Below are 25,751 nucleotides of genomic sequence, written 5' to 3'. Positions count from 1 at the left end.
GCAACCAGATAGAGAGCACTTAATTTTATCCTGTGTATACAATATTGCAATTGTACTACAATGCAAATTGAAATATGGTAGTTACAGGAGGTTCAGCTAACTTGCAATAAGTAATCCTGTTCAAGTAGTAACTCTTTTATCCTGTTCTGAACACGTGCTAACATGACACCATCATAGAAATGATCAATGCCACTAAGAAGTAGTATTGATTCAGCAAACATTAACTTGACCAAGGTATTTTTTTTATTAGTGTCATTTGAAACACCAGATTTCAGGGAATCTTTTTAGCTTAGTGTTTAATTTCAAGACATACAAGAAGTACATGGATAGTATCACAAGACAGCACACACTCAGGAGAATTAATTGGATTGTATGTGTGCAGCAAGACAGTACCAGTTCTAGGTACTGTTAAACAAAAGGAAACAATGAGAAAGCAAACCATTTTATTTTTTTTTCTTAAAGAAAAAGAATAGTAAAAAAAACATGATGAATGAGAAGGATCTTATTCCCTGCAGAAACATCTTGATATTTTTTAAATTATGATTCTTCTTCTAAAGTATTTAAATGAACAGTGGAAAAATCCAAAGAATTATAACATCAGTATCTGGAGTGAAGGAATACATCAAGCACGCTGTAAAGCCTTTGACATGGGAAGATGCTACTTCTGCTGAGTTTTCAGAAGACGTGATTAGAGCATGCCAGTGGCCAAGAATGCAGATAATAATACTCCCTAGCAGGTGCCAGAAAGTTCAGCCTCCTAAGGGCAGAGAAGTCTGGTCTCTGTGAAAGGCTGTGTGGACCAAAATTTCTTGTATAAACAGCAGAAGGCACAAATTAATAATTTTCTTTTTTTCAGGAATAAACTACTTATTAAAAGACATACACTTAAAACTTTTCTATGATAAAATATTTGTTAATTTAGGAAAACAGCAAAAACATTGCTTGCTGGTCAGATATAAATTCTTTTTCATATGAAAGTCCATTCTTTGCAATGCAAAGTCCAGCCAAGATGCAATAATTTATTCATCAATCATTTCATGTCAATTATCATTACCCACTAATATTGAATTAGTTTAGACAAAACTGAGAAAAATCTGCTAGACTCTTTTGAAAATAACAGCATTTTTATAGAAGGATAGAATTACAACATTTAAATTTTAAACTGAATTATCTGTTGCAAATCTAGTTTAAACTAATCTCAGACAACATTTGAGATCCACTGAATTTTCAGAGCACCACTGAGCTGATTTATCATGTTCAAACTCTGCCTAAACTGCAAGATTTCTGTAGAAGACACCTGCTACCATCACAAATCCTGTCTTTAAGACCTAAGTGTAAAGAAGGATCTAGTAGTGACAATGCTCTAGAAAACTGGCATCTTGGAGCATCGTGAATTATGTTAAACAGAAAGCCTGCTAATGAAATAAATTACATGAGTCTGCTCTAGAAATCCTACTGAAGTTGTTAAAAAAGTGGTGGGTGACGGTGACATGGTCTAAGTGTGAGGCATCCCTGCCCATGGCAGGGGGGTTGGAACTAAATAATGTTAAGGTCCTTTCCAACCCCAACTATTCTATGATTCTAAATGGACCATACATGGGATATTACTTGTCAATACTCCTCCTTTTCCCTTCCTTTGCAGAAGAAAACATGAAACAGGGTGACAAGATCAACAGGGCCAGACCAGAGGCTTAGAAAAAGTGTGTGTGTTGTGGGAGGGAAGGTAGGCATTCCTGGTGCACAGCCTGTGCTTGAGAAGCATATATGATGATGTGCAACATCAGGGGCAATGGATGGGGAGGTACCAGCAGAGGAAGAGTAGAATAAAGAATAGCAAAATGGGTAGAAGAGAGGCAGATCTTGAGTTCATTTATCTTCCACATCTTGCTTTAGAGTAAGGGTCAGATTTAGTCAGCCTGAAACAACTCTGCAGAAAATATGTGCTTTGCAAATAGATCTGTTTCCTCTGTTCTACATAAGAACCATGAGGTATTTTAATTCCATTACAAATAAAACAAGTAGATCTTTGTTAAATGACTAAACTTGACTGCAAGTTAGAGTGCCATGAAAGAAAACGTTTGGTGAGGTGCTTATATTGCTCCTAGGTGCTTAACCCAAAATGGGTGTGTGAAGTAGCTGTAATATTCGGGAAGAAACGTTATTACTAATTAGTCTGCTTCAGAGTATTACAGCAGAATGTGTCTCTATTTTAGCGATAACAAAGTAGGTGGTAAAATATTTTCCTTATAAAGGTCAGCTGCAAAATGTTTTGATACCCAGTAAAGGATTTTGATGTATTGGGTTAGAGCTTTACACACGCATGCAAGGAAAAAGTAACACTGTTGACCATTACTGGAGAAACAGAACTTGAAATTGATTGAAACTGGAAGTTTCCCGTGTTTGATGTCTGTCCAAAATTTACTGAAAGTGGCAGTTTTCTGAGTGGTGACTGTCAGAAATGTTGAGAGCTCCACTGACCCATTCACCCGCACAACTGACTGCTCTTTTCCCAGTTCGGAATGTACAATCTAAACGTTATAACCAGACAGAGGAGACAGGAACGGCAGAGACTACAGTACGATCTAGAAGTACTTATCTACCGAACGGTGACGCACGCTCATCATTAAACCTGAAAGACAAACTGTAAATCGAGTCTGTAATGAAGGTCCAGACGGTAAGTGCTGCTCTGGCGGTCTGTTTACCTCAGACACCACCCACACCCAGCACCGCTATGTCCTTGCCGTCCGCACACACCCTCCCCGCGGAGCGACGCGCTGCCCGCGGGTCAGGCATCCGCGGCAGCTTCCCCTGCCAGTGACGGGGCTGCGCCCCGCTCCCCTCACTGGAGCCCTTCGCTGGCAGCACGCGGTGCTTCTCCTTCGCATCTGAGACCTGCGGCGGCGAAGCGCCTCGTCCGGGGGCCGCCCCGTCTCGACTCATCCCCGCCTGGCAGCGGAGCAGGGGTAACGGGACCTCGCCGCTGGATGAGCGCACCGCGCCTCGCCCGGCTGCCGTGTACCTGAGGCAGGTGAGGCACATCATTTTAAACACAAGGAATTCACCTTTTCTTTCTCGCAAGCTGCCAACAACGGAATGCAGTGCGATGGCAGAAGAGGGAGAGTCGCTAGGCCCCGCTCTGCCTCAGCTAACAGCAGTAGCCGCGGGGCACCCCGCCACCCCGGAACACCCCGCCAGCGCCTCAGCCCCGCCGCCCCGCGTTCACTCACCTCAGCTGCCGCGGTGCGGCCCAGCCAGAGCAGGGCGAGTAGCAGCAGGAGCGGCGGTGCCAGGTGGCCGGGGCAGTCCCTGCCGGCCATCCCCGCGCCCAGCGCTGCCTGCGCGGCGTTCCGCGGAGCTCGGCCCGGGGCGCTGGGACTCTGCCCCCAGCCCGCCCGCGGCTTTTGGCCTGGGGGTTGCTGCTTCGCACCCTCGGCGCTTCCAGCGACTTGGGGTGGGGACAGAGGCTGGGGATGGCCGGGGCGGGGCCGGCTGGGCCACCCCCCTCCTCGCCTCTCGTCTTCTCTCCTGTCCTGAACTCTTGCTCTGTGCGTCTTTTTACTCGGGCAACACCGGCAGCCGCTGTCCGTCCGTCCGTCCGTCCTCAGTGGGTGTGGAGTGAGAGAGGAGCCGGGGGCTTTCCCGCCTGGGAGCGGAGGTGAGCGCTGCGGAGGGACAGTCCCGGACGGCGGTACCTGGCGCTCATGACAGGCCGTCCCGCCTGGCCTCGGCGCCTGCCGGGTCAGGGCAGCTCGCTGAGGGGCCAGCCCCGTCCGAGGGCAGCTGGAGGTGTCCCAGGTTACTGGGCTGTCTCCGTCCCGCGCTTGCTTCTGCCGCGTCGCCGTGACCGCGAAGGCTCAGGTAGTGGGCGCCATCCGAGAGGCCGCGGGGCTGCGCTGTGAGAGCTGGGACCCGTCCGGGCCAGCCACGGACACCGGCCAAGACAGGGCATGGCCTGTGCCGGCCCGAAGCAGGGTCGTCTGCAGCGCCCCGGCGGAAGAAGGGGCCGGTTAAACCGGGGAGGGAGAGAGGCGGCACCGGGGAAAAGCGCCGGCAGCCAGGTCCCTCAGCGCCATCCCGGCTCTGCCCGGGGCGCACTCGGGCACTGACAAGAGTTTTCAGCAGCGCTCTCTCCATCAAGTTTTTCTTTATGAGACCGCAGAGACCAAGAAGTCCCAGATGGGACAAAGTGCTGTCCACTACATAAATGTAAATCAGTGAGAAATGTTTCTGCCCGGGCTTTTCACATAGCTTAGCATGATATAAAAGTTTTGTGAATGAAAGTATGATTTGTAAAGTGTTGGCAGTATGTAAAGTTTAGCACATTTATGTTACTGACAAAAGCACTGCATGGTCGAGGTAACACCGCACCACATAAAGAGCTGTTCTGAGATGGTGCAAACTTAAAAAGTATGTTGGCCAGTCTGGCCACAGTGATCTTACCTTATCTGCAGTGTTTGTGAGTGCTGGACAGGAAATCCTACGTTACAGGTTTATATAAAGCACTAGAAGCAATACAGAAAAAAAACCAATATATAATGATATATGTATATAAATCTACCCAGGACTACTCGTGTGCTACAGACCTAAAGCCTTTCGCGGGTATAAAGCTAACCACAGAACTTTGTAAAACAGCTTGTCTTCCAGGCATGAGAGTAGCGCTGGATCTGTACTAGTTTAGTACTAGCAACAGGAGCACATCTCTGGAAGAGCAGAGCAATATGTTCTGTGTCACAGATCCTGTACATCATCACAGATTTTATCACCTTGGCTCTAAAATCTCAAGTATCAGTGAGAGAAAGCTGGGGTAGACAGCAATATACAAAGGGTGGAAAATACCCCCTGTTTTCAAGCCAGATTGATGGTGAGCATGTAGAATAGTGTTTTAGGGTTACTGCTCAAGTGATGGATTTTATTTGTCAGATTCCTAAACTTGTTGACTATAACAGTGCTACATTTTTTACACAGGAATACTGTAATGAGGACGAAAATGAGGTCTACAGTTGTGTATAAGCCATAGCATCTATAAATTACAAGTACCTAAATCCACCACTGAAATTTAACATTAGAAGAACCGGAGTTAGACAGAAGGTAGCAGACACTCATTTGTACAAAAGTGAAAACAAAAGGTGCAGGGTTCTATGAGAAAAGGTCAGAGGAAGCAAGACTACAGTGGAAGAGAGTGGTCAGTCCTCAGAAATAATTCAAATTTAGATGCAGAATTAACAATGAGTCTCAATAAAGAAGACAGAACTTAAAAAGAGAGCTCTTGAATACTAGGCCAAAAAAAATATTGGAAGAAAGCAGGCAGACCACTGTTAGGAGACAGAATGAATAGTGAATGAACTACTGCTGTAATAGAAATATATTGAGTCAGTTTCAAATGATGAAAACTATCCAGGAATTTAAAAATAAAGTCATCAAGCTCAAAACAAATACCAGAAAATGCTAACAAGGGGGGTGCCACAGAAAGACACAACATCTTTTAAAATAAGACCTCTTTGAGCCCAGTTTTATCCCAGTGCCACTTGTTTCATTGACCTTGAGCAGCTGGCTGCTGTGTAGTACAGCCCAACCTGATAGAACCTGATAGTGGTTACGTGTTTTACAGTTAAGAAACAGCAAGTAATGTTGCATTATGAGACAATCACTTAAAAGCATATATGCCTTTAATGTGAGTTTCTAGGACAGATACATGACTTCACATTAGCATAGAAGTAGAATAAAAGAAGAGCAGCCACTGATATTCTCTCTCCTCCTTGTTATTACCATAACTGATGGCATCCATCCAAAAAAAGTCTGTGAAACCTTGATGCAGACTGTGTTGCTAATACTGTTGCAGTCCGTAATGCCTTCAGAGAGCTACAAATTTAAGAGATGGTCTTACCTGACACACCAGCTGGCAAGGCAGGCTTGTTTCAAAAAGTGTACCTGCAGCTGCCTGTAGAGGTACTTTAAAAAAGGAAGAAAATTACAAACAACCCCCCCAGAAACAAAACCAAAACCAAACAAAAATCCCCACCTAAAGCCAACCAAAACCCAAACAACCACCTAAAACAAAACAAAAAAAAACCACAGAAAAGCCCCCAACACATCCCAAACAAACAAACAAAGTCCAGTCAACCAAACAAAAGAACTCCAAAAAAAACCAAAACCAAAAGAAACCATTAGTGCATGAACAACAGAGAGGTCAACCTTAATAGTAGAAAGCAGTTGAAAGCTGCAACAAATTGAAGTTCAGGGTCGGGGGGATTTTTTTTGCACTAATTGCTCTTTAATGATTTTAGCTTTAGTTTTGTTTCCTCAGTACTCTATGGTAAAACAAGGATAACAGTGTTTTCTGTTTTTATAAATAATATTTTTGTGGGAAACATTACAGTTCTATGAATTTAATATAAAGTACAAAGTTTCATAGGACACTGTAAAAGAAAAAATATGGCTTAAGGAAAAGGATGAGAAGAGTATGGAATATGTCCATCATATATGAGGCAGAAGTCCTGTGGAAAACAATATATATATTCTTGTAATGAAACTGACTATCCTAATCATATGCATAAAAGAACTACATTAAAATTGAGTACACAACCCTATTTTTTATTACTGAACTTCTGAATTCTTGACTTTGCAATTTCAGTGGCCTTATTACACATGATGTTTGTTTCTTTAGATGAACTGAGAATATAGTTGGGTCTGCTCTATTCTTTTTGTTTTCCAACTTGATAACTGTAGCTGTGTCTCTGCCTCAAACTATGGCTCATGTCCTGTAGTCTTATCAGAATCCCTAAGAATGAAATTGTCTTCCTTCATGTCTAGAAACTAAACATCTAAGTTATGTTATATTGCCAGCTTTTACCCCTCTGGCTTTTGAGGATTTTATGACCTGAGGTTTGGTGATGCTTGTCTATTCCTTTTGTTCCTTTGGTGGTATTGAGTGTGTTATTATTATTAGGAGTATTGTGGGTTGTTTTTTTCTTTTTTTATCTCTTTTTCTTTTTTTACAGATGGAGAACTAGGGCACAGAAAGAGATTAAGAATTTGGCAGACTATGGAGTACTGTACAGTACATGTGGGGTGTGATCTTGCAGCACAGATTGGCTGCCCTGAGGGTATTTATTTGTTAGTCAGTACACAGTAGCTTACAGAGTCTCTCCTTCAGACTGCAGGGTATGAATATCCTCTGCATACATATAGAAGTCACTATTATTTCTAGATTAGTTCTGGTTAGAAATATGCTACACTGTCTAAATAACAGAAAACAGTAATGTTTTAGGAACTGTACACTCGTTTGCTTTACAAAGGAGAGATAGCTGGTTTTTGAACAGCTATCGGAAAGCAGGGAGGTCACATCTTTGATCCCTTCTCAGTAACTGATTGTCTTTGCTTGCCCAGGAAAGTAAAGAAAGTTCTTCTTCAGAGAAGAACTTCTTCAAAGGAAGTGAACCCCTGTCAGTTCACTCTAGTTAGTGTTCAGTCTCCTCAAAATTAACCTTCCCACATTTTGGGAAAAAATAAAATCCTGTGATAATCTGTACTAGCCTGGGAAAAGCCTCTTAAGCCCTCAGTTTGAAATAACCAGTGTGAATCATTTGCCAGATATGCCTTATTCCAAAGGATTACACCTTTTTTTCTTATTTGGGAGATGTACAAGTTTGCACAGAAGCAGGCCATTTATCTGGATTTGTGAAGCTTTGAGCTTACACAAGGTTTTGTGCACCATTTTTGCCCACAAAACTCCATATATGCTATTGGACCCAAGTCAGAGGTCACAGATGCACTGTGTAGTTAATTTATGTATGCAATGTGTAGTTAATTTACGTATGCGAAATTCAGCTGGCTAGGATTGTAGAGGCCTCTGGTCAGCCTTATGCTTAGGGCTTCCAGCTTCCTAAATCCTGGCAAAAGCTGTGTAAAAATGTTCTAAAAATAAAATTCTAGGTAACATTTCCAGTGATTGTCATCTATCCATGCATATGGGTAGAAATCTTGAGCTGAAAATACATATGGCTTATTCTGCATTCAGATGTACACATAGACACTTCTATGTCCAGCCCAGTTTGCAGAAGATACTTCTAAGTATCTAATAATGCAAGATGCAATTTGTTGATTATTTCAAACACCGAATGAAGACTGTCTTTTTTCTAGGCTGAAATCTTGTACCCTTTTATGTTTATCTGTAATTTTATATATAGTCCCCTTGAAATAATTGGATTGCTGATAAAATGTGGCCTGAATAGGAGTTAGATAATGTGGTGCCAACGTAAAGCTGTGCAGTGTGACATATGTAAATGGTTAAGACATATTTTGGTTATCCAGTAAGTATTCATGTTTGTACATCAGATGTATATTTTAATATAAACAGGTTCAGAGGGGAAAACAACAGTATGGAACAGTGTTTATAGACCATACACAAACAGAAGGAAAGAGAAGACCTGCTGTTTAAAATAAAAATCAAAGAAAGAAAAGTGCTGCACATACAGATCCTCAATCAGCGTGAATGGCATTAACAAAGGATTCGTTTGAATGGATTAAGTGGCTTTTCACAGCTGCCTGGTGAGTTTTACAGGTCACTAAATTTTTTAACTAGAGTCACTGATATATTCTTAGCTATCAATTTAACAGTAGCAAGAAATAACCAGTTAAATAATTTGTAGCCTGTCATAAATTTGATAAACCTATATGATAATTTATTGTATTTGATTACAATTGTTGGTCTATAAGTTTATACCATTTAAATTTCAGGTACTACACTATTTAATTAGGAACAAAGAGGAACTAAAATTGAGTCTGTTTTAAGAGGGAAGATATTCCTGTGTTCTAGTGCTGAACGTATTTGGAGAAGAAAAATAATGACCAACTCAAACCTGAATGCCTGTCCTACGATAATTTTGAGGATGAGGGACAATTATTAAAAGGCATGAAGAAAACTTTTAGAGGCTGTGATGGAAATGACTGCTAGCAGCTGTGGCAGGAGTTCTTTCTAGAGGAAAATGATCTTTAGGAATAGATTATGACCAATACTGCCCAGAATTTTGAGTGTGGTATGTGGGATCTTCTCGATAATGTCTTCTGGGAAATACCAATTATTTTCCTTCTTCAAGCGCTGGGGTCTTGAGGAATGTGAAATTATGCTTTTCTAGCTGGGAACCTGGCCCAGAAAATTTACTTTGTTGAACCTGACGCCCTCAGTGCTTGGCAGTCTTCTATTGTGCTAATACGCCTGAGCTCCCTCCAGTATCTTTTTCATGTTCATTTGGTTTGTGCAAAGCCAGGCTGCTTGTTAGTCAGGTGTTCCCTGAAGTAGCAGCCTTCAATCCCAACCCTCTCTCCAAGGCTGCTGTTTTTGTTTTCTTCTGCATTATTTGTTAATGTCTTACCTCTGAGAGTATTGTGTTGGTTTGAGTATTTAGGCAATGTCTGTATAGCTTCAGGAGGCAGGGATTTTAAAGTGCCAGAGAACAACCTGGTAAACTTATGCCTGCCATATGTGACTGGAAAAAAGGGAGATTGCGGCGCTGTGCATCAAGAACAGCATCATCAAATTTCCATTTCAGTTGTGCAAGGGCTTCATAAGAACTTTGCATTTTCTTAAATGAAAAATAACTCACACCTGGCCAGCATTGACATGAGAAAATATATTTACAGAGACTGCCTGAAAAAATGGCCTTAAATCAGTAACAATAAAAGAACAAACCTATGCTATTTCCTGCTACCTGCTTGAACTGTTCCTGTGAAGTTAAATCCTTTCTACACAAACTTATTTGATAATTAAAGGCTGAACTACTGGGATGCACAAAACTCCTCCACCATTTAGGGATGTAACTGATCATCTGGCATTCTTCTATTGTTTAATCAGTCTTTTGTTTCTCATTTAGCAAGAGACAGTATGAGCTTCTGTCATCAGTTCTCCAATTATTTTGATAAATATTTTGTTTCTGTAAAATTTGTGTATTCGAAAAAAGTAGCTGGCAACATAGGTTTAAAAAGTGTATAGAGTAAATGTACATAAATTGCTAAGATAATTTGTCAGTATTAAATTTATCAACATATATAGTTTATATAATTTTAAGTTTGAATCTATGGACAATTAATAATCAGGGAGAGTAATCGTGGGTTTGCTGGCACAGTTCTCCATGCTCCAAAGACTTGACCACGTGAATAACAAATTAAAACCAGAGGTTGATCTCAATAGGACTTTGGAAAAGTTACTAAATACTTCAGTATTTGCAGGGTTGGAGTAATTTTGATACAGGCTTCACTATAGCTTGGAGAATAACACACAGTAGTCTATACGTTATTGCCGTATATAATGTATCATTACATATAATGAGTGACACCTTAGTTCTCATTAATAATAATGTTCATATGAATATTAATTAATAATGCTTATTTCCTGTATTGCTGCAGAGACCCGAGGCTACCTTTTTGTTTTAACTTAGCCTATTTTTATTTTTGCATGTAGAAATAATAGAAGACATGATTTCAACTTTATAATTCATCACTTGCAATGGTTGGCATGGAGCTTGGCTTCCCCAGCAGCTGCTCTGGAATCATGGGACTATTTTGAGTGCTGCTTTGCTCCCTGCCTTTTCTCACTATATCTCTGAGAAAAAGAAAACAGCACCAGCTAATTCATTTTGGGGCAGATGCAGATCATCTCTGTCACTGCTCAATCTTCACTGCATGGTGTCCATGGAGAAATTTTTCTGTAATGGTTCCTCTCTAGCCATTCTTAATTGTGGGATTAGAAGCAGGTTATCAGGGGGAAGTTACAAGAGCTTTTACATAGTCTTATTCATGCCTATCTGTTTGTATTTAGTCTTTGTTCACAAATACAAAAAGAAAATATATAGCATGTTCTGACCATTCCCTCATGGTGCATACCCCTTATAAATATAAATATATATAATCCCAACACCAAATAGGACTTTATCATGTGTACACAGTTCTCACTCTTTAGAGGCAACATTCTTGTGAACGTTGGAGGTTGCAAATTTAGTTTTAACTTAGCTTATTCCTTCTTTTAAATCAGGTGGCTGCTAGTTATTTTTTCAGTACAAGAAATTGACGGGGTAAGTGACATTCATATTTACTTTAAACAGGTGATCAATAAAATCATATGGTTCAGATAAGTAGTACTATATACATGAAGATGATGTATAGTTCTGTGGCAAAACTGTGACATTTCTTTCAGTATTTCTGCAGTTCTAACTTTCTTTTTCACTTGCTCAGCTTAACTATTTTATAATTTTTTCCTTTGGTTCTTCCAGATTCTAACTTTAGCATCTTTAAATGCTTTGGAAATCTGCACTTAAAAAACCCCTCTCTTACGCACTGAATCTGTCTGTCTCCTTTCTCACAAAGTTCCCTTCAGTGGCTCTGCATTATAGCATATATCAAACTCTAGCTTTCAAGCCCTTTTCTGTACATCAGCCTCGATCTTAAACTGGCCTCCTGATTTAAATTCCCATCTCTCTAAAGCCAAAATTTCAGATAATATAGCCTCAATATCTACTTTATTTTCCTTTCTGTAGTGTCCTCCATACTAACCTTATATTTGCAATACCCTCAGTGGAACTTCTTTCAAGTCCATCCTCTTAGTTTCTTTCAAGTATTTAAAAGCTTTTTTTTTTTTCATTTCCCCCCAAAGTAATTCCTTTTTAGTTAACTGTTGAAAATGGAAATATTTTTCTTCAAATGGATGTGTTCAATTAGAGGAAAGGGTAATGGCTCACATGTTATTATAAACTTGCATTCCACTGACATTCCAGTAGAGACAAGTTTTCAATAACTACATGAGAGACTAGTGTGGAGTAGATTAGTAATTTCATGAGAAATCCAATCTGTGAGAAAGACTATCACACCCTCTATTCGGAGCTTTGGGAATACCAGATATCCTTAAAATATTATAGATAGAAAGAACAGTATTTTTGCTCCTTATCTAATACTTGTCAGTGTTTTCTCCTTGAAAAACTGAAGTATTAACCTATAGTGTTCCGCTAGCTATTAAAACCAGTAACAAAAAAATGTTGACCTTGATAAAAATGAGATCCACCCTGAGCAAATAATTTCAGGTTGTCATTGTTGACCTGTTTACCTAAATTATTCTTAAATCTTTTAAGTCATCCTTTTTTGAAATTACTTCGATCGTTTATAACATTTTGCTGAAAAAAATGTGACCTTGTGGACATTCCAACCATTCACTCACCACGAGTTTATAAATGCATATGGTGTATGTAATTGGTATATGTTTAATACTACACTTCAGGAAATAGAAAATAATAATAAAATCATATTCACTTACCACACAATAAAACTAATGAATTTACGTCTTGGTGTGGTTTTATGTCTCCTTGAATATGCTTTTTTGCCCCGTAGCAATTTGATGAAACAAAGTAGTTGTTTCTTTGCAATTAAGAGGACAAGGACAGAAAGTTTTAATACAAGAAATAAGTACGTTAATGGTAGGCAATGCATAATTACAGCATGCACATGCTTCTCTTTTCATTTAATAGACAAGAATTAGATACAGGGCTTTACTGCTAAGTGGGCTTGGGGCTCTTCAACCTGTTTTGCCTTTTATCATCTAATTGTTGCTAAACAGTCTCCTACCCTAATGTGATGTGTTACATGTTTCATGTTATTACAAATTAAATTCTGATTCTGTTAAAAAATTTTCCTGATGTAGCCTGTTTCCTTAGTTGTCTTTAGTGGTAATATTTAGCATTACTTAACATAACTTGCGGGTAATATGTTTCACTTTGTACAGCAACAGTAGTAAGCTTTTGCTTATGGCCTCTACTTTGCCAGGATGTTTCTGCTGATGAGAGATCCAAGAAGTTTGGGAGGATTTTAAATGTAGTATTCATGTGTGTATTCTATTAAGCAAACATTGGAAAATGTTCAGATGTGTCAAGCTGAAGATCCACACAATACTCTGATGTTTGCTGCTATGCAGTTTCTTTATCAGAAGGAAGTCGCCCTGTGGGTATGCAAGGGCGGCCAAGTACTTTGGCTTGAAAATCCAAATAGTGAATAATTGAATATTATGACCAGTTGACAATATTTGATGAAGTAATTGTTATCTGTTGCTTATTGGTAAATCCATACACTTTTAATTTTTAGGGAGGATATGCATATATTGACCCATGTGGGGGACAGGATTGTTCAGTTTGTCGCTGCTTTCCAGAAAAAGGATCAAGAGTAAGTGATGATTAGAACTAATGCTAATTACTGTTATAAATACTTTGCACATTGCTGCTCTTTAAAATCAATATGGTTGACACAAATCAATAAATTAATATTCAGGCATAAACAAGTCTTAATATAGCAAACTATTACAATTCTCTTACTGGTATGATGTACTGCTATAATCAAAAGAAGTTAAGATGGTAAACAAGTTTGTAAATGAGGTTTGTAATAATCATGTTGCCTTTCTTGTGTTAAATGTCCTTTGAGATCAATCTAGTAGTTAGACAAAGGTTATTCTTAAAATATTTTAACTTTAGAAATCTATGCTCATCTACTAAGAGGTTGGGTAAAAGAGAATGTCTATGCCATTTACTAGTGTTATGAGAACTTAGGTGTTTCCTATTCTGGAAAAGCTTGCAGACCTTTTATTTTACTAGCTTAATACACTAAGTCTTAAAAAAAAATAATCTGTATTGTCTTTGCCTTTTAAATAATCCTAAAATATTGAATGAAGCCAAGGCTTTTTCATGTTATACACTAAAATTAGTAACCCTGTATGTTGCTATTTGTTAAATGAAATTATGGTTCAGTGCTAACTATTTTATCCTGGCTGTTGTTTCTCAAAATACATATATATATATATGTATATGTATATAATCACAGAATCATAGAAACATATATATAGTGGTAGCAAACAATTTAAATATTATCTGAGTAGATACATGCCCTGATTAGTGAATACCTGAAAAAATGTAGGTTAGTGTTGGAATTTGTTTTCTTTCAAAGTACTACTGTTAAAGTTTAGGGTTAGAAATCTTGAACATGGTGGATAAAGTTTTGGAAGAGCTGCATGCCCCTTTTGTTTGTGTACAACCTGAGTCACCACAAAAGTAAGACACACCTTTTCCTTCCTGTGCTTCTGCTGTTGGCTGTGTGCTTTGCTGTGTCATGATCACTGCCCTGGTGTCCTCAGATCCTATCCTAATCCTCTAGGATTATGGGTATATTAAAGACCCCCATTGCTGTAGGATTTTCATAATAGGGGCCTAGGATGTGTCTATCTCTGTAGCACTGTGTTAACAAAAGGGCATCCCAGGAAAAGTATTTTGACTAGCAGCACTGTAGTGTCTCAGTGGTAATGAACAGACTGTTTTGAATACAAAAACCTGATCTAAAGTGCCATTTAAAAACAACTGACGTTGAAACTAGAGGAAATTTCCCTGATTCTGGTTCTCTCTCAGTAGCCTGGAAATTATGAATTACATGCCCCTGATCAGTCAATAATACTCACTGCTCTTTCCTAAACTGTCCTCCCCACCACAGGTAAACTGAACTATGATGCATGCATTTGCAGTTAGTTTTCTAAATTACAAAGATATGGACCTAAGTAAGTGCCAAATAGAAGTGTAATAAATATTTCAAAATAAATTCAATGTCATTTTGAAAATGTAAGTCTGAGAATTTCTTGAAACAGCTGTGAAATAAGTATGCACACTGATGTATAAAGTCTCTCCAACCTAATATGAGTTTGTCTCATGCAGTCATTTCTGTTAACCAGTATGCAAGAAATAGAAGTACTTATCAGACCCTACATGAAATACACCTTACCTAAATACCACTTTAGATTGTTGCAAATATTTTCTATACTAATATATGGTGATGAATTAGTTCTATAGAATCGCTTTATCTTTTTTTTGTTGTTCTGCAACCCTGTTGATTTCTAAACTTTGCTGTGTTCTGCCTTTACACTCTGACACAGTGACTTTTCTTTCTTTGCTTTTGTGGAGACTACCCATTACAAAATAAAGAATTTGTTTATCTTACTGTTAGCTTCCTAGAATGCAAACCAGCTGCTTTATCGCCTTTGCTGTCTGAATCCTGCTTTTGGGCTGGTTTCTCAGAGTTTTGCATCTTCCTCAATTCTGTCTTTGAAGTGCAAGAAATAAATGATCATTGAAAGCCTCTGGCATTGTACAGTGTGCAGGCCTAAAGTTTCAGAAGTGTACAGTTTATGAAATAATCCTTCTTTGTAAAGAAGTTGTGATAAGACCAATGTTATATGTTCAGTTGCAGAGCACTGTAATTTTTCCCTTTCCACTATTTAGAACAGCTCTGTCAAAATTAAGGGTGAGCTAATTCCCTCAGCAAACATTTGCTGAAAGCACAAAAAATTCTAGAAACTTCATGTACTTGCTGGCAAAAGGCAATGGAACATTAATCACATCCAGACCAGCTGGAGGGCCAACCTTATAGCAGCCCCCAAGGTTAACAAGTCTTTATTCAGCTCTGTTAAGCCAACTGCAGTACCAGGGGCTTTTGCAGAGGCTGAATAAGGAACGCAGTATCTGAGTGAGCTACGTCAGAATCGTTGCTTTGATATACATAGAGCAGTCCACCTTAATTTTTTTTGTTTGCTTATCTTTTAATCTTTTATACCACAGAGAGTTAGATGTAGGTTATTCCCTTCATGATCTTCCACTGAACATAGCCATCTAAAACTTGGAGGGGAGCAAGGGCAAATTGTCTCATTATTGTACTCCTGAGGTATTATCTGTGTTAGAAACATGCAAGGTCAGACCTATTATGAATTGATTAAACATGTTATTCAGAGTCTTTCGAGAACTGCAACTAAATCCTTCATTAGACTAGCTGGAACATGACCATTCACTTGTTAGTCAAATACTTCCAAATAGAGTTCCAGTTTCAATGGAAAGTTTCTATTAACTTCTATCTCCCCTAAAAAGTGCACTGAGGAAAAAGCTATTCAGCAAAGTACATTATTTGTAATACACCTGTTGGAATGCATAGGAAGTACATTATTTGTAATACACCTGTTGGAATGCATAGGAATTATTATCCATACAGAAGATGATTGTTGTCTCATGACAACAATGTACTAAACAGATGTCATAGGTCCAACTTAAAGTAATAGCTTAACATCTGAATAAGTACCTGAGCAGTTTGTTTCACACGGTCCTAATTTTCACTTCCCTATGTCCTTCTCCACACACTGATGAAAAGGAGATTTTTCGGGAAGTCAGAATATCTATCTGTTGGTAAAACAGCAGTTGTACAGTATCAAAGTTAAGGTGTGACCATCTGATAAGGGTTTCACTTTGTCAGCAGATTGGGAGGAAAATATCGTTGCCAGTTTCATTTGAGGGGTTTTTATTTATGTATAAAACACTATGACAGGTATTTGATGACACTGCCATTTTACAGATTGTAGAATGTTACCTTCCTTTTTAGACTTTCAGTGGAAGCACTGCCCACTGGAAATTTAGCTAGTAAAGTAAACAAACAGGTTATTTCTGTTTGGAGAAGGCTTATTAGTCAATCTATAAGAAATATTTATACTAAAATTAAGGTAGAACAAAAGTCTTAGAACCAATATAAATCAGCTTTGTTTATTTGTAATTACCAGTGATGAATTATGTTCACATTTTGTAAAATTAAAAACATTGTAAGCTGCATATGACATAAGTGTAGCCCTTATCCTTAGCATCTCTCCACTAAAATAGTAAAAACCTAGGATAATAAGAGAATAGACACCTAAAATTAAACTCTTATTTAGGTTTATGAATCACGTAGAGTGACTGTCAGGAGTGTAGTATACTCTGAAGTTTTCATAGGAAAGATGGACCTTAAATTTTTCCCTATGGTCTTTGGCATAATGACTTTTCTATTTTTTATATTTTTTTAATGCAGTTTAAGCATGACTAGTTAAAGCTGTGGTTGCCGGGACAGTGTACAAAATCTGTGCAACTGAGTGTGAGTGCACGGTAATTAAGACTTTGCCTTCCAGTTGCACTTTTGAAAAACTGTTAAATGCACACACAGAAAGCCTTCTTCGTTGTAAGTGGACAAGATAATTGAGGTTGTAGCTAGAGAAAATACGACCATGGGAATATGAAAAGGAAACTGTTGCGGCCATACTTGAATGTATTGAAATTGGGCAGGTTGGAAGAAAAGTAGAAGCAAATACCTGAACTTTTATTTAAGATTTCTATAAACACGGTATACTTATGGTTGCTATATTGGCTCTTAGAAGAGCTTGTGTACATGTCATTTTTTATTTCTCTCAAGCTTAGATAACTGTGCTATAGACAGATTTGCACTACTGTTCATTAGCAAGAAATCACTGTCTGAAAAACAGTCTAGTCACTATTGCTAGCAGTATATCCCATTCGGATATCATTACAGTTGTCCACATCACAATGGAACTTCAGCTTCCGTTTAATTGGGATTACAGCCCTGTTAGAATTAGATTTACATTATGCTATTTATCTTTTGATCTGTGTCACAGCTCAAAAAGACTCTTTTTTCCATAGAACTTGGAAGACTTCCATGGACTCTTTCTTACATAGGACATATCAAAATGTGTTAAGACTCTGCATGTACTGTGTGCATTTAAAAAAAAAATGGAACAGATAATGAGGGGAGAAAGACATCAGCAAAAGTTTATATGCCAATAAGCATTCTACATATTTTTTAGTGCCAGTCTGGACCAATTGGTAATTTCTTCTGCCTTCTCTTTCCCAGTCAGGATGTATGGTTTTCCAGTAGGCGGTAGCAATGTTTTTAATTAGAGGCAAAGAGCAACTTCATGATTTTAGATTTTTTTCATCTCTTCCTCTTAGGTCTCCCATAAAGTCCATGATTGTAATTTTCTCCTGATACATCCAACAGACAGTGAAAACTTTCCTCCATTTTCTCTACTTGGGAAGTCATTTCCTTGATAACTCCTGTAGTGTTGTGTCAGAGACATCACAAAATGCTGGCTGCTCTAACAGAATTCAGATAGTTAAAAAAATGTTTGCTGTTAGCACCGACGGATTGTAAACCTGTCCTGTGCCGACCCCGGAGTCTGATCCCATTCAATTCCTTTGGCTTTGTTTATAGAGTTAAGTAGATTTAAAAAGCGAGCATCTATTCATGACCCAACCTGATCTAGCTTCTATGAGATCATGTGAAATGCCTGGAGGCTAGTGAATAATAAATATAAGTCAGCAAGACCGTTCTTTTGCAGATGAAGCGAATGGCCTATTTTCATATTAGTGTAGGAGAGAACCTAGCAAGCAGAAATCTAAGAGGAAGGTCTTCCATTTTCTGGCATATGAGGTGTAAGGAGTAAGAATTCACAAGAGATGCTAAGTCAGTTGTCACAGGTAAGTTAGAAAATCAGCTGATGTGTACTTCAGGGCAGCGGGGTAAGAGCAGTGAAATTTAACAGTATAGTAGACATACCATCTGGCATCACATCTGTCTAGTAGATCCTGTGGGTTAACTGAGTGATTTACAGCACAGAGTAAATGTATTTAATATTCACTAGCTGAGAAACTGTGCAAATTCTGTCTGGGGGAGTAAGAGGCATTTATTAAATCATACTTTTTTGCATGTCAGTATGCAATGGCAGTCTGTCATGCTCATGGAATATCCAGCACTTGTATTTGAATTTTCAAGCTACACGCTCAGGAAGTGAATATGTAAAATCCCTCTAATGATCTCAAATGCATATGCTTAGTTGACTCACTATCAGAGATGTAAACACACTAGCATCTGAGGAAAGCCAGATCTCTCCCACTGTTTGCCTCATACCTGTTGATAATTTTTCCCAGTACATTAGCTATGATACAGTTTTGAAATAGAAGATTCCTGAAACAAGTTATACATTGCATTTCATTCACATTTTCTGAGAACCATAGAAGAACAGACCTAGAGAAATTAGACCCCTAATCTATATCTGAAGCAGACCGTAAGTTCTTATAACTGGTCAAAATAGTAGGCAGTTCTATGGCCCCAGGAGTTAGGATTTGAACTTGTAGGGAATGAAGCCTGCTTACCAGAATGTGGAGTAGGAACAGGATCACTCCGATGTCCTCACTGAAAGGTCTTTCTGAAGCTGTTCTTCATGTACAATGTCCAGCTACAGCATCTGTAAATTAGCATTTTTCATATTAGACATATTTCTAATTTTTTCTTAAGTTTTGATCTTGGTAAATTATCCTTCCTTTTGTTGTTGAGCATCTTTCTTTCTGTAATACTTTTGGTACCCTGTCCCACTATACTAAAACAGTGTTTTTCTTAGCTGCTTCACATTGGCAAGCTTTTGGACATCAGGCAAAATCAAACTACAAAATCATTTTTCTTTGTAGATTTGAATCAACCAAATGTTACCACACAGTGACTTGTTTCAATAAAATGAATTAGATCAAAATTTTATTTTATTTTATTTTATTTGCTAATCTGATGTTTATTATTTGTGGTCTAAAGTGGTCTATTTGCAGCTCTCTGTTTTCAGCCATTAACAGTGTTTCTTACAGTTTCAGTGCCAAATTAGCTGTTGTTCAGTGTTTAACACAATAGTGACACCCACTGGCTTGTCGAATACTTTTTCTTTTCATGATTTCACAGAGTTGAAACAAAAGTGCACTGTAGAAAACGTTTTCAGCACTTCACTGTGAATACATCTGCATCAGCAGGTACTATATTCCTGATGGATCATTGAGTAGGATAAAAGAACACAGAATTTCCCAGTAGTTTGCAGCATAATAACAGATGCCAAGAAGAGTCAAGGACTAAGAGTTACTATTGCATTTAATCAGCTCAAAATCTGACTATAAGAAGGAAGTTATCCAGTACTGAAAAATCATTATATTATCTGCTGTTTCTGAGCAAAGTGAAAATAAAGTACATGCCATATACTAGTCTGACCTTCACTCACTGTTTAACCCACTATCATAGAAAAATTTGCTCTGTTACGGACAAGAAGTAGATTTAATACCAAGTTGTGTCCTTTTGCAGATTTATCTCATGTTCATAAAGTTAATACTGAGAAGGTTTATTTTGGAGTCTTGACTTACAGTGAAAATGGTTTTGGTTCCAGTCCCACACAGTTACAGTGGAGGAGTGGAACTTCCCAGAATGGACACTCCTACAAGCCCTGGAAGCTGTGGCTTTGCTATGTAATAGACCTGCTCTTCCAAAAGGGGAGAGGACATGGGTGGAGCTTAGAGTTGCAGCAGATGCTCCTACCTCACTAAGCAAATTACTAAAGAAAACATCTGTCTGCAAATGCCTTTGTGTGCCCTCCTCTTTTGCCCTCAAACTGCTCCACTTTCCTCCCTGTTGCTGCCCTGCTTCTGATAAAATGGGAAAGACTGGTTACAAGCTGGAGCCTAGTACAGAATGACAAAGGGTGTTACATTACTTGCCTACAATCTGATTATGTGGAGTTGCTGGGCATTTTCAGTTTTGTTCATGTGAACAGAAGGTAAGTGCATTTCACGTATCACTTGTACATCCACATAGCCTGTAACATAGGGTACTGTCCTAACTGAAGGCTTGTAATTGGACTTCTTTCAACTTTATCAATAACAAGAAACAAGAATTTACTTTAGTATCATTAACTTTTTTTCCAACCCCCCAGTTAAGAGCCCTTTAAAATATTATTCTCTCAGACAGTGCTCAGGGCACTCAAAAAATCAGGTGCTCTTCAGTGTCTTAGACAACCAAAAAAAAAAGTAATTCCAAATACCCTTGGCCATTGCCTTTTCCAAAGAGTATTAAATACTTTCCTGCATGATCTTAAAGTATTTGCAGTCTTAGTCTTAGGAAGCATACTTAATTAAAAAAAATACAGTCTTGTTTTGTCAAAAGTCAGTTTCTTACTGCAGGTCAAGCCCAGGATGTGCTAAAATAACAGACCATAGTCTTGGCATGGGTAGTTCCTGACCTAGACAATTAACAAGGCATTGAAATCCTAAAGGAATTTATTGGCATCAGATGGCAGAGCAGGCATAATATTCTGTTCATTTTAACTGAGTTAATTTGTCATTTCCACATGAGCATGACTACCTTCATCCTCTTTATTTGTACAGCTGTCCTGAGACTGTAATGCTGTCGTAGACACATTGGATGGGCACAAATAATAGATGTGATAATAGATGTTATGACATGGTATCAGTTTGGTCTTAACAAAGCTCCCAGTCATTATCAGTCTTTGAGCTGAAAGAGAGAGAGACAATCCACCAGCTTCACATGGCATGCTAAAGTTGTACCAGCTGTCAAACCTATTGTGAATTCTGGATTCAGTGACTCTGTTCTATGACTTCACTACCTCCTACTGAAGACATAAACTGTGGAGTCAATTAAATTCACAGGGTCAACTAACAAAGCCATTTTATCAGCCTAAAGGACTACATGTCCTGGAAGTATTGATTAATTATGACAGATAATTAACATAGAATTCATACAGTGTCTCAGCTTTTTTTGATTACTATCAAAATCATGTTCCTCCAACTGTCCAATGGATAGAACATATGATTTTTTTCTTTCAACTCTTGAATGCAGAACATATGCACTGTGAATTAGATATCAAAGTTGCTGCAGAAACTTGTCAACAAGTCACACTGTTAAGACAAAGGCATTAGAGAATTAATAAGAAACATCTTATGCAAGTATTTTCCTGCTGCTGAATGTTGCATTTTTCATAACCACTAGTTCAGTGTACTAAAAAAGGTACTGCTTCCAGTAGAGTGAATGACCCAAACTGTTGTATTTTGCAGTGTTATTAGTCTCATTCATTTCACTTTTCTTATACTCAACATTATGCTTTAATTAAAAAAATGGTTGTTCAGACATCTTTTTATCAAGTATTTAAAGGGTGTAATAGCTGCTTTAAGAGTACTTCAATGAATAAATTCAGGTTTACAACAGAGGATGTGCAAGGCACTGCCAATAGACATGCTGCAATTGTTCATGCAAGCAAATACTCAAACACCCAGAATCCTGATTCATTGTTATCAAGCATGCAGAATTAGCAGATTTCAATAGTAGTACCCCTTAATTTGCATAATATTTTACACTGCTGAAATTATGGTATTAAGAAAATAGTAACTTGCTGAAGGCAGCATGCTGATTCTGCTCTGGAATTTTTACGAGTGACTTCACTGGAAGCAGGATTAAGGTTTAAGTGAGAGGAGACAGTGAAGAAAAATGGAACATGAATTGTATGAGGATACTTTTTCAGGGACTCCTTATTTGTAAGTGTACGACTTCTTTTCCCGGACTCTGGACTAAATTCCTGTTCATAGCTTCAGAGCCAGTGGTGATCCAGTCCTGCTTCCAGTACAGCATAAGTATGTTTCTGTTCCAAGCATATAGTAAGTTACCTTATTACTCTGCTTCTTTGCTGATTTTACTGAATGATGCATACCATACATTTCTTCATGTCCAGCTGTAAAATCACACTGATTATATTGACATATTTGAAAAGACAAATAGAAAATAAATAAAAAGGAAAAAAGATTTAGGTCCCTGCTTATAATTCAAAAGGTGAGTTTTTATTCAGATTCAGTCTGTTGGGAGTGTTCACACTGCGAAGCAAGCAGTTAAATTATGTTGAAGCAACAGAACTGAATTCCTGAAGCTAACATATCTGCTTACAATCACCTTTGATGTCTGTCATACTGTTTTCCTTCAACCCATTCATAGAAACAATCATTATGGTCTCTCATTTCTATGAATGGAGGTTGTACTGAAGTATCTTTTACTGCCCTCAAGTGGTCTTAGAGCCATATGCGTTTCTCGGGACTGCATGGGGCTCCATTTTGCTCTCTTTAATACCATAGTATAATTGATCGATGAATTCTGAAAAGAAAACAAAACACTCTAGAGATGGTAAATAAAAGAAGCTGTAACTAAACAGAGATAATGATACAAAATAAAAAAAAAAAGATGAGTAAGAGAAATAAAGATTTGTAAATGCATAGATTTTTGTAGGGTAAAAATGCAGACAGCTTACATGTGAAGTCTGTTTAGAAAACTTGCTTTATTCAGCACTTTGGATCTATGATTTAATAACTGCTCAGCACAGAGCAAAGGCTGCAACAAATTCAAAACAACTCCAGAGCAATGCTATAGTCTGAAAAATCTTGGAAGAGTGCATAGAAATCCATGGGGATGGTCAATATGGTACTGTAGGTACAGCTACACAATTTAGAGTTATTTATAGATAAATTACATTCTGCATCCTCTCAAATAATTCTGACTATTAGAATTAATACTTTCTGAAAATATGTTGTTTAATAGCTATTATTTTTGTGTGCAGGAAATTTCACAACTTCTAAGTAAGGCATTCAGATCTGAGAGCAATGATGGAAGATCAGTAAGCTAAAAACCCAAGATAATTAGCATATAGTCTGACTTAAGAGAAAGAGGGAACTCTCTCAATTTGTTCTAATTTTGTACAAACTCCCTGTGTCTAAAATGAGCCACCACTTTTCTGGTGGCAAATATAGGATGCTCAGTGGAATCTTATGCTTGCAGAAGGTGATACGTTGATAGAGTCAGGAAGACTTGCAGTTTAACCCAGGCATCTCAGGTGGTGCTGGAGATCTGCTGAAGATGAAAAGAAATTATCACCTGGAGGAAGTTGTTAAATTTTAAGGTGGTGTTCCTAGAGCATCTAATGAAGGGCACAGATCTGCAGACTATACAACCAAGCTGTTTTGAATCAGTACATTATAAGCCTTGTTTTATCCATACAGTCACCTCTGAAATGCTGCCTGCTGCAATGTTTACAGCAGTGGTCATTCACTTTTGACTCTTTTCAGGGTCAACCTGGTGAGCTGGGAGCTCAAGGTCCGATTGGGTCCTTGGGATCTACAGGACCAGCTGGTCTGCCAGGGGAAAAAGGACAGAGAGGTGAGACTGGGCAACCTGGGCCATCTGGAGAAAGAGGTGATAAGGTAGGAAACACCATAGACAGCTCTTTTAGGTGTATACAGTATGTAATGTTAAATATTGGCAAGTGAAATAGAACCTGAATGATCAAAAAGCATTTGCCAACTATACTCTTGCTCACACAAAACTCTCACTGAAATTAATTTACAAAATTAAATAAATTAAAAAATCTTGAAAAATTGTTTCTGGGGATTTTTGCTGTTGATTGCAGAGTTAGAATTGTTAGAAGACAAAAATAAAATGAAACAGACACAGTCTATATTGTTATATGTCATGTCATACTCATTAAGATCCAAGAGGGCTGTGGGAGGAATGTGGAGCTGGAGGGAGAAGTATGATGCTTTTAAATGTGCTGTACACTAAACAGAATTTTATTACCACTTAGGGAGTATAAACTGCAGTTCAGATCCATATCTTTCATAGCGGTACAGTCCCTGTCCTTGGCTCTTGGTACTTTGTATTATTTTTAATGGTTTAATTTCACTACTCTCAGTAGATGACTGAAATCACTAATGAGTGTATCTGGCACACCTGAAATCTGAGTACTATAAATTGTGCTCTGATATTATCAAAGCAGGAACAGGGTTTTGGAATTACGTACAGAATTACTTTATAAGTTAAAGACTACTTCTGCTTCTCTGTCATTTTATAATCTTTGGAGAACAAATGAGTATGAGATAAACATTTGTCCTGCACAGTACCATCTTTTACATGGGTATCTATTGTCAGTAGTCTTCTATAAGCCCATAAAACTTTTTTCAGATATTTATTACTGAGAATTACCACTTTTGATTCATATTTCAAACAAAACTGTTTCTTGGGTTTTGCTATCAAGTATCACATATTCTCATTTTTCATTCTTTTTAAGAGTTAATGACTTCAGCACCTTTGTTTTTTCATATCATCTGTTTTTAGGGCCCAACTGGAGTCCCAGGATTTCCTGGTTTAGATGGCATTCCTGTACGTATTGAATGAATATTGCTTTATAAAAATTAGAATTTTTATAAAGTCATAGCAAGCCCTCTAAGAGAATAAAACTCAAAATGTTTGGCTTTATACCTATCAATATAGTGTCACCTACAGAATTGCATGTTTAACAAAAATGTAAAATAGCCAGGTTAATTCCAACTGGCTGCTACTGATAACAAACTCCACAAAATAGCAATGAGGTAAGTACATAATACTCATGCAGGAACAGGGCAGTGCAGATAGAGACTAGCCCAAGTGCGTGCAGCATGGGGCAGTGCTAGGATTAAAAACAATTTTCCCAAGCTTTATAGCAGGCTGTAGTCTGCTTACTGCAGTCTTAATATCTCTGAAAGTATCTCAAATGATGTACTGTTTTCTGTTCAGACATTCTGATTTTTGTTTGTAGTCTTTCTGCAGTGAAAAAAAAAAAAGGCAAAAGCTGAGTCCAGTATTTTTTCCTGAATAGGCACTGAGGAAGGAAAGTGAGTCCTAAATATATCTTTATAAGCATGTGATTATATATTTTTCTGAATGTCTTCTTCAGTGAGGAAATGGGTATAGTAAAAGAAAAATAATATCTCTTAGCTACAGTATTTTTGAAAACACTATTTATTAGAACTGAATTCTTAAGCTGTCATTAGTTTCATGTGGATCACTGTTAAAATACTGAATTTTCAAACTTGAAAAACAGAACCAAAAACTGCGTGGGTGTCTCAGCAGCTGCTTGTCAGCCGTCCACACTTGGCAATGGGACTGCCACTAGAATGTCTGTAAAATGGTCACAAGCCAAAATTTAGCACAAAAAAATGAGCACTCCCAAGAAATGTGTATTCTTTTTATGAAAAATGTTA

General features: G+C 38.1%; 2 protein-coding genes and 1 long non-coding RNA gene across 6 annotated transcripts in view; 1 reads left to right on the top strand and 2 right to left on the bottom strand.

Moving 5' to 3' along the window:
- The window catches only part of COL4A3 (collagen type IV alpha 3 chain), a 68,457-nt gene extending 65,097 nt beyond the window's left edge, over positions 1-3,360 (bottom strand). Inside the window, exon 1 of the mRNA XM_061365196.1 lies at positions 3,228-3,360. Coding sequence (XP_061221180.1) covers positions 3,228-3,317 — 90 coding nt within the window. The 5' untranslated portion in view covers positions 3,318-3,360. The remainder of the gene's footprint in view (positions 1-3,227) is intronic.
- Positions 3,361-3,521: 161 nt separating this feature from the next.
- Positions 3,522-25,751, top strand: part of COL4A4 (collagen type IV alpha 4 chain) — a 71,059-nt gene continuing 48,829 nt past the window's right edge. For 2 of the 4 annotated variants that reach the window (XM_061365195.1, XM_061365192.1), the window contains exons 1-6: positions 3,522-3,655; positions 8,357-8,547; positions 11,027-11,066; positions 13,120-13,197; positions 23,802-23,936; positions 24,847-24,891. In XM_061365195.1, the coding sequence (XP_061221179.1) occupies positions 8,492-8,547; positions 11,027-11,066; positions 13,120-13,197; positions 23,802-23,936; positions 24,847-24,891 (354 nt within the window). In that variant the 5' untranslated portion in view covers positions 3,522-3,655; positions 8,357-8,491. Of the gene's footprint in view, positions 3,656-3,726; positions 3,859-6,998; positions 7,104-8,356; positions 8,548-11,026; positions 11,067-13,119; positions 13,198-23,801; positions 23,937-24,846; positions 24,892-25,751 lie in introns of those variants that run through there. The other 2 variants (XM_061365193.1, XM_061365194.1) reach the window with 2 other exon arrangements.
- Positions 17,613-22,314, bottom strand: LOC133218606 (uncharacterized). Its single transcript, XR_009727208.1, has 3 exons — positions 21,043-22,314; positions 19,029-19,120; positions 17,613-17,971 (listed from the first exon to the last, which is right to left on the bottom strand). It is a non-coding gene; the product is annotated as an uncharacterized LOC133218606 (long non-coding RNA).

Source organism: Neopsephotus bourkii, unplaced genomic scaffold (assembly GCF_033783945.1).
Source record: "Neopsephotus bourkii isolate Nb327-2 ecotype Australia unplaced genomic scaffold, CSIRO-AGI_Nbou_v1 NB_1279, whole genome shotgun sequence".
In the NCBI taxonomy this organism is placed as follows: Eukaryota; Metazoa; Chordata; class Aves; order Psittaciformes; family Psittacidae; genus Neopsephotus; species Neopsephotus bourkii.
This window is presented reverse-complemented; position numbering and strand designations above follow the sequence as displayed.